This window comes from Plasmodium sp. gorilla clade G2, assembly GCF_900097015.1.
Source record: "Plasmodium sp. gorilla clade G2 genome assembly, contig: PADLG01_00_33, whole genome shotgun sequence".
Classification (NCBI taxonomy): Eukaryota; Apicomplexa; class Aconoidasida; order Haemosporida; family Plasmodiidae; genus Plasmodium; species Plasmodium adleri (nom. inval.).
Window position 1 is genome coordinate 76,740 of NW_021628882.1, and position 10,217 is coordinate 86,956.

The following is a 10,217-nucleotide window of genomic DNA, read 5'->3' on the forward strand; positions in this document are numbered from 1 at the left end:
AAATAAAACACATATATATATATATATATTACATTAATTTTTATATAATATATATCTCAACAAAAAAAATTAATTTTATTCCACATATATATATATAATTCATCTTTATGAAAATATTTTGTGCATATCATATATATATGTAATGAACCACACAATATAATTAAAATGTTTAACTATATTATTCAAAAAAAACATATATTAAAATTTATATAAAATATATATATATAATATTTGTAAATTATTATATGTTCTTATACATAAATAAAAAAAAATAATGTTCAAATCAATTTATTTAATGAATTAAAAACCATTATATATATTTTTTTTTTTTTTTAAAATGAATTTTAATAAATATTTTTGTTTAAAACACACAAACAAATTTAATATATATATATATTATACGGATTAATTATTTTATTAAAATTAGGATTTATATATCTTCGGTCACATATATATCCAAAGAATATATCAAATTTTTATCATCATAAATTTTCATCACTACTATTTTCGAACGAATCCATATCATCCAAATAAGTATATCTATTAGTACCACTCATATCCATATTAGATGTATCATGGGTGATATCACTACTTATTTCTATAGAAAGGTTGGTATTCAACAATGTATGTGTAGTGCGGACGTTTTCCACAGGTATATTATTATCCGGTTTGTTTTTCCACTGGTTATTTCTATGTTTCTCTAACCATTTATCATATAAATCCAATTGGTTGAGGATCGGATCACCACTTATTGGTTTTGCAAAACTATTTGTTGATGTATTTTTCGTATATTTTGTTCCAAATAATTCATTTTCTTTTCGTTTTAACAACTCATCATATATATCAATATCATTACCACTATTTAAAGAATCATTAATTAGATCTATACCACTATATAAACTATTATATGTCGCAGTATTAGTGGTGATATTATTTGGTACATTCCAATTAATATTATATATAATTTCGTTATCATGACTATATAATTTTCTATCTTGTATTTGTGTAATAAAAGGTTGTTCTAGAGGCATACCACTATATGAAGTATTAGTATATGTAGTGTTTCCAGGTATATCTTTTTGTAACATGTTTGATATAAAATCATGTTTCACTTCATTCCATTCATCCTCTATGGGTATATGACTAGGTATATGACTAGGTTTGTCACTATATATGGTATCACTATTTAGTGTGTCACCACTTTTAGTTGGTTTTAGTACTACTTCAATTAATGTTTTATATTTAGGACTACGTGGCACATATAAATCTATCTCTTCATACTCACTTTCGGACGACGAAGTTATATCAGATGTATCAGTTGTTACCACATAGTTATCACTATCATTATCATTTTCCACATATATGTATGTTCGTCCAGCGTAACTGTCACTTTTGTATGGTATATATCTATTCGTTGATGTTTTTGTCGGCATCGCCTCATCATTTTGGGGTATATTAAGCACACGAAAAATATCCGTAGAGGTAGTTGGGGGTTTTTTCTAAGAAAAACAAACACATATATGTATATGAATATATATATATGTATGTGAATATATATATGTATATGTGTGGGTATAGGTATATAGGTATTGGAATATATATATATATATGTAAATAAATATAGGTAATTTTTTTTTTTTTTTTTCGCATTTTTTATTTTAACTTAATTTTTCTTTCATAAAATTTATCATTTTTATTTTAACTCCATTTTTTTCTCATGATTTTTATTTAAATGAATTTTATTTTCAATTTTTTTCTGATAAAATTTCACATTTTTATTTTAACTCCATTTTTTCTCATGATTTTTATTTAAATGAATGGTTTTTATATTTTTTTTATTTAAAACAATTTATCATTTTTATTTTAACTGAATTTTTTCTCATGATTTTTATTTAAATGAATGGTTTTTATATTTTTTTTTATTTAAAACAATTTATCATTTTTATTTTAACTCCATTTTTTTCTCATGATTTTTATTTAAATGAATTGTTTTTATATTTTTTTTTTAGGATAAAATTTCTAATTTTTTATTTTAAATGAATTCTTTTTTATATTTTTTTTTTTAAATAAATTCTTTTTATATTTTTTTTTGATAAAATTTGTCATTTTTTATTTTAACTGAATTTTATTTTCAATTTTTTTGTTTTTTCTATTTAAAAAAATTATGAATTTCAATTTTATTTTTAAATATGTTAAATTTTTTTTTTCTCTCAATTTTTTTTAGAATTTTTTAACTTTATTCTTTACATATATAAAAAAACAAAACACATATTTACCCCCATATAAATAACACCCCCACATATACATATACCACACATATATATTTACCACCACACGTATATATATACCACACGTATATATATACCACCACACGTATATATATAACCACCACATATACCCCCAGCCCACGAAGATGTATATCCCCCGTGGGAGGGGGCGACCCGCGCACAAATATTTATAAATATATATTTTGAATATATATATACATATACATATATGCACAATATAGGAACATATATGCATATATATACGCTTATATGTATATATAATGTGTATATATATGCGTTTATGTTTCTATATCATGTATATATGTATACATATATATATTTTCAACATATATATATTTAGAGATATTTGTGTGTCCGGATATATATCTTCGTGGGGTATGTATATGTGGGGGTTATATATATATGTGGGGTGTATGTATATGTGGGGGGTTTTATATATGTGTGAGTGGGGTATATATGTGTTGGGGATATATATGTGTGAGTGGTGTATATGTATGTGTTGGATTTTATATATAAATATATATAGGTTTTGGTATAATTATGTATGTATTGGTATATTTATTTATATATATAGATATATTTTTTTTTTCTCATTTTTTATTTTAACTTAATTATATATATATATATATATATTTATTTATTTTAACTTAATATTTCTTTTCATCATTTTTATTTAAATGAATTGTTTTTGTATTTTTTTTTTCATAAAAGTTTTTCTCATTTTGTATTTTAGCTGCATTTTTATTTTCAATTGTTTTTTTTTTTTTGGTATTTTAATTGGATTTTTTTTTCATTGTTTTTTCTTTTTTTAAATTTTAACATATTTTTTTTTTGATACAATTTCTCATGTTTTTTTTTAACTGAATTTTTTTTTTGTATATTTTTTCTAATAAAATATTTTCTCATTTTTTTATTTTAACTTAATTTTTGTGTATTTTTTTTATTTAAAATAATTTTCAATTTCACTTTTATATTGAAATCTGTGAAATATTTATTTTTTCTCTCTCTTTCTTTTTTTTTCTTAATTTTTTTTAACACAATTTGTTCCTATATATTCTTTTTTATTTCAATAAATTTTTTTATCAATATATTTCTTTTTTCCTTTCAACAAATTTGTTTATCTATATATACTTTATATTTCAACAAAATTATTTCTATATATTTTATTTTTTAACAAAGTTGTTCCTATATATTGTATTTTTTAACATAATTTTGTTTTTATATAATTACTTTTTTTAACAAATGTGTAACTATATATACTTATCATTTCACCAAATTTATTTTCATATATTATTTATTTATTTTAACATATTTTTGTAACTATATATTACTTTTCTTAACATAATATTTTTATGTACATATTTCTTTTTTCAACAAATGTGTAACTATATATTCCATTTTTAAACAAATTTTTTTAACTACATATTTCTTTTATTTTAACACAATTTTTTTATTTATATGTTCTTTTTTCCTATTTCAACAAATTTATGTCTATATATTCTTTTAATTCAAAGAAATATTTTTTCTTATATATTCCATTTTTTAACAAAAGGTTTTTCCAATATATTTCTTTTTTTTTTAACACATTTTTTTAACTATATAATTTCTTTTTAACAAATTGTTTTATCTATATATTCCTTTTTTTCTATTTAAAACAAATTTGTTTTTCTATATATTCCATTTTTTAACAAATGTGTAACTATATATTCTTTTTTATTTAACCAATTTTTCTTAACTATATATTCCTTTTATTTTAACAAAGTTTTTTATCTATATTTTTTTTTTTTTTTTCTATTTCAAAAAATGTATTCCTATATATTTCTTATTTTTAACATAATTTCTTATCAATATAATTTTTTTTTAACACAATTGTTATATATTTTTGTTTTTTTTTATTTTAACAAATTTGTTACTATATATTCCTTTTATTTTAACATAATATTTTTATGTACATATTTCTTTTTTCAACAAATGTGTAACTATATATTCTTTTTATTTTAACACAATTTTTTTAACTATATAATTTCTTTTTTTTATTTCAAGTAAATTGTTCCCATATATTTATTTTTTTAACAAATATATATCAATATATTCCTTTTATTTTAACACAATTTTTTTTAACTATATATTCTTTTTATCACAATAAATTTGTTCTTATATATTTCTTTTTATTATTTAAACAAATTATGTTCCCATATATATCTTTCTTATTTCAATTAAATTGTTCCCATATATTCTTTTTTATTTTAACAAATTTATCACTATGTATATCTGTTTTTAACATAATTTCTTATCAATATAATTTCTTTTTAACGCAATTGTTGTTATATATTTCTTTTTTTTTATTTCAACAAATATGTTCCTATACATATTATTTTAACAATTTCTTTTATCTATATAATTATTATTTCAACTAAATTGTTCCCATATATTCTTTTTTATTTAACCAATTTTTTTTAACTATATATTTCTTTTTATATTTCAACAAATGTGTTTCCATATAATTTTCATTTCACCAAATTCTATTCCCATATATTCCTTTTTTCTTTATTTCAACTAATGTGTTCCCATATATAGGTTTTATTTTAACACAATTTTTTTATCTATATATTCTTTTTTCCATTTCAACACAATTTTTTTAACTATATATTCTTTTTATCTCAATAAATTTGTTATATATTTCTTATTTTTATTTCACCAAATTTATTTCCATATATACTTTTTATTTCACCAAATTTACTTCCATATATACTTTTATTTCAAAAAATATATATGTATATTCCTTTTATTTTAACATATGTGTTACCATATATTATTTTTTTTGTTTTATGTAAAATTTTTTAACTATATATTCTTTTTATCTCAATAAATTTGTTCTTATATATTCCATTTTTTTTATTTCAACAAATGTGTAACTATATATTCCTATAATTTTAACACAATTTTTTTAACTATATATTCTTTTTATCTCAATAAATTTGTTCTTATATATTTTTTATTTTTATTCCAACAAATTTATTTCCATATATACTTATTATTTCAACAAAATTATTTCTATATATTCCTTTTATTTTAACAAATGTGTTACCATATATTCTTTTTTTTGTTTTATGTAAATTTTTTTAACTATATATTCCTTTTTTTTTTTATTCCAACACAATTTATTTCCATATATTCTTTTTTCTATTTCAACACAATTTTTTTTAACTATATATTCTTTTTATTTCAATAAATTTTTTTATCAATATATTTCTTTTTTATTTAACCAATTTTTTTTAACTATATATTCTTTTTTATTTTAACACAATTTTTTTTTCTATATATTTCTTATTTTTATTGTAACAAATTTATTTCCATATATACTTTTTATTTGAACAAATTTGTTTCAACATATACTTATTATTTCAACAAATTTATTTCCATATATTCCTTTTATTTAACCAAATTTATTTATATATACTTATTATTTTAACATAATTTTTTTTACTGTATATTACTTTTTTATATTTTAACAAATGTGTTCCTATATATACTTATCATTTCACCAAATTTATTTATCTATATATTTCTTTTTTTCTTATCAAATTTTTTATCTATATATTCCTTTTATATTAACAAATATATATCTATATATTTCTTTATTTATTTCAACAAATTTGTTACTATATATTACTTTTCTTATCATAATATTTTTATGTACATATTTATTTTTTCAACTAAATTATTTATATATATTCCTTTTTTATTTTAATAAATTTATTTCCATATATTTAGTTTTTATTAACATATTTATTTCTATATATACTTATCATTTCAACAAATATATGTGTATATTCCTTTTATTTTAACAAATGTGTTACCATATATTATTTTTTTTGTTTTATGTAAAATTTTTTAACTATATATTCTTTTTTATTTCAAACAAATGTGTTCCCATATTTATTTATTATTTCAACTAAATTGTTTCCATATATTTCTTTTTATTTCAACTAAATTGTTTCCATATATAATTTTTTATTTTAACAAATTTGTTACTATGTATATCTTTTTTCTATTTCAACAAAAATGTGTTCCTATATATTCCTGTTTTTCTATTTCTAACAAATGTGTAACTATATATTCCATTTTTTAACAAATTTATTCCCATATTTAATTATTATTTCAACTAAATTGTTTCTATATATTTCTTTTTTTTTAATATTAACAAATATGTTACTATATATTCCTTTTATTTTAACATATTTTTTTATGTATATATTTCTTTTTTTAACAAATTTATTTCTATATATACTTATTATTTCAACTAAATTATTCTTATGTAATTTTTGTTTCAATTAAATTGTTCCCATATATACTTATTATTTCACTAAATTTTTTTAACTATATATTCCTTTTTTATTTTTAATTATTTTCTGATAGAATTTCTCATTTTATTTTTTTAAGTGAATTTTTTTAAAAATTTTTTTTTTCATAAAATTTCTCACTTTTTACTTTATTTAATTGAATTTTTTTTTATATTGTTTTTTTCATAAAATTTCTCATTTTTATTTTCAAATGTGTGAAATATTTTTTTTTCTTCCCCTCTCTTTTTATTTTATTTTTTTTTTTTTTCTTTCAACTAAATTGTTCCAATATATTCTTTTTTATTTTATCTATTATTGTTTGACTATATATTCCTTTTTTTTTTTTTCATAACATTTCTCATTTTTTTATTTTAACTGAATTTATTTTTATATTCTTTTTTTCATAACATTTCTCACTTTTTAATTTTATTTTAACTGAATTTTTTTTTTTTATATTTTTTTTTTTCAAAAAATTTCTCTTATTTTTATTTTAATTAAATTTTTATTTATTTATTTTTCAAAAAAATTTATATTTTTATTTATATTTTTAAATTTTTCTGAAATTATTTTATCTCTTTTTTATTTTTTTTTCTTTTATTTAAAAAAAAATTCTCATTTTTTATTTATATTTTAAAATTTTTCTGAAATTATTTTATCTCTTTTTTATTTTTAATTTATATATTTTTAAATTTTTCTGAAATTATTTTATCTCTTTTTTATTTTTAATTTATATATTTTTAAATTTTTCTGAAATTTTTTTTTCATCTATATATATATTTCTTTTTTCTTTCAACAAATTTATTCTCATATATTTATTATTTCATCAAATATATTCCAATATATACCTTTTATATATATATATATATATATATATCTATTTTCTTTTTTCTTACTATATTTCAATATAAATATAAAATACACACATACATACACACACACATACATAACTCTCACCTTCAACATTAAATAAACTATCCCAACAAAACCAACACCTATAGCCCAAGGCACGACCGTGGGCGTGACGAATTTGGTGAGGTCGGGGGTTACTCCACCAGGTGCTGAGTTTCCACCAGGTTTTGCTGGGGGTGATGGTCCAGGTCCAACTCCAGGTGATACTTGTCCACCAGGTCCAAGTGGTGCCACCGCGTTAGCACTACCACCACTTGATGAACCACCACTATTACCACTATTACCAGGTTGCGGTTGTGGGGCAGGGGGTTTAACAGTATTTGTAATGGAACGAATAGCAGTATTTATTGTAGTTTTCAAAATTGGTCCAACTTTTTCAACAGCTTTTATTCCAGCTTTTGCTGCTTCTATTCCAGTTGTTGCAGCTCCTAAACCAATATATCCAGCACCTATAGTTCCTAATGTTTCAGCTACTTCTGCAATTGGCTTTATAATATTTACAGCTTGAATAGCTTTTTCTGCTGCAGCAACTCCCAAATCTTTAGCAACAGCAGTAGTCTTTTCTATTGCGTTCCACAAACTATCGAGACCATCAGTTTTTTTTGATGTTGATGCTCCACTTCCCGCCTGGTTACCAGTACCACCATTCGTCCCTGGCGAGCCACCACCACTCGACGGTGACGCAGGAGCCGGAGAGTGACCAGGAGTGGGATTTGTGGGACTAGGTGAGGCAGGAGTAACTTGAATGCCAGCGTTTGCTCCACGTGGATTCAGTGTAGGGCCTCCAACCCAAGTACCCTGATCCTGGTCATCAACTTTTGCTTGAGATCGTCCCGGTTGTGCCGATCTCCCTGGTGATTGATGTGACGTATCTGGTTTCGCCGCCGCCGGCTTATCCACACACTCACACTTACTTTCATATCCCTCAGGTATTTGGTCTAGGGATTTAGGCATGTGTGTACCACTAGAGGACGTGGTTTGTGACGAGGTTTGTTCCATACAATTACAATCACTATTTGTACCACTATTTTGACAACTTTTTTTTAACGATTTGTCTAAATATTCATAGGCTTCTTTTGAACCACTCACGGCCGGATCATTCTTATATGGAGGTTTATCTTTAAGATCATCATATTTTAACTTTTGTTTATCATATTGATCTTTCCATTTTTTAATAAATGATGAATATATTCCACATTGTGTTTGACACTGGGTACAATTTTCACAATTTCCATTACCTACACATTTCTGACAAGCGGTACTCAACTTCTCCAACTCCCTCGTGTAGTGACCACAAAAATCTTCGCCCCATTCGGCAAACCATCTCAAAAACTGGAGGTTTTTACCACTATCACGGTCATTGCCAAGTGGGTAATCGGTCTCACTAGGGGGGTCAGTACCACAATTTTGTAGGTCGTCAACACTAGGTTTAGATTTACCACTAGCAGTTCCTTCATCTCTACTTTTTTTATATCCACATAGCATAGCTTTCCAGACACAATCTTTGTTCTGATTCCAAAAATCTTTACGCTCTTTATTTAAATCACTGCTGCCTTTTTCATTTTGCACTTTTTCAAATATTTTTTTCAAATTTTGTTCTGTTTCCTCCTTATCTGTTTCTACCATATCGTGACCTAATATTATATCTCTTAAGTCAAGAAAACTATATTTTAAAGCACTACATTCACTAACATCATATTTATATTTTTCATTATCTGGTTTTTGTTTTTTTTCTTTATAATATTCTCCTAAATTAAATCCTTCAATTGCAGCAAGTTTTATCAAATGTTCCAACAACGTCTTTTCATCATTAACATTAACACCTGTAATTTTTCCGTCTAGTCCTTGAAAACATATTTTTTGTTTCCTTGGAGGAATATATACGTCTTCAGGAACACCACGATTCTTCAAATATTCATATTCATTTCCCCCTCCACTATGTATCCATTTAATATATTTACTTTCTGCTTCTTTTTTAAGCCCTTCGCAATTACCTTGTCCCTTAATATCATTATATTTACTGTCTTTAACATATTTGTCGTACAAATTATCACTTCCATCTTCACATTTTCCATTACATAATAAAAAAATATTTTTTTTTCTATTTGGAGTACCCGTTTTATTTTGAATTTTATCTAAAACATCTTGAGTTAATTCATCTATACATCTTTTACATTTTCCTTTATATGGTTGATATATTTTGTCTGCTTTCTTGAATAATTTAGTAAATTCTTCTGTACTGCAGGTAGGTACATTTTTGTTTAAATAGCTGTGAGGACTTTGATTGATTCCAGCATATATAGCATGTTTGTCTTTTTTTTGTTTGTAATCATCTCTAAATTTCATTTTTTGTCCATTAAATTCATTTTTTTTAGTTAATAACCATTTATTATATTTTGCGCATTCTTTTTGACATGGTTCACATGTAGTTCCTCCACAAAGAGTATTACAAGGTTTCACATAACACTCAGTATTTAGTGTTTCCATATATCGTGTTTTTTCCTCACAGAAGTTTTCGCCCCATTCGATAAACCAACGCAAAAACTGCGAGTGGTTGTCACTATATATGTGTGGCCACTAGAGCAAGTGGTTAGCCACTACATATGTGTGGCCACTAGAGCAAGTGGGTTACATACATATGTGGGTACATATATATGTGGTTATATATATACCACTA

General features: G+C 22.5%; 2 protein-coding genes across 2 annotated transcripts; both read right to left on the minus strand.

The window, feature by feature from the left end:
• Positions 1 to 482: 482 nt before the first annotated feature.
• PADL01_0025600 (erythrocyte membrane protein 1, PfEMP1, putative) lies at positions 483 to 1,433 on the minus strand (the record flags this gene model as incomplete). Its single annotated transcript, XM_028680491.1, has 1 exon — positions 483 to 1,433. One exon carries the CDS (start codon positions 1,431 to 1,433, stop codon positions 483 to 485), a length of 951 nt encoding a protein of 316 aa, XP_028541269.1.
• A 6,087-nt stretch (positions 1,434 to 7,520) lies between these two features.
• PADL01_0025700 (erythrocyte membrane protein 1 (PfEMP1), truncated, putative) lies at positions 7,521 to 10,027 on the minus strand (the record flags this gene model as incomplete). The annotated part of the gene is made up of 2 exons (XM_028680492.1): positions 7,521 to 7,523; positions 7,586 to 10,027. The coding sequence occupies 2 exons, from the start codon at positions 10,025 to 10,027 to the stop codon at positions 7,521 to 7,523; spliced, it is 2,445 nt and encodes an 814-aa protein (XP_028541270.1).
• Between the last annotated feature and the right edge of the window lie 190 nt (positions 10,028 to 10,217).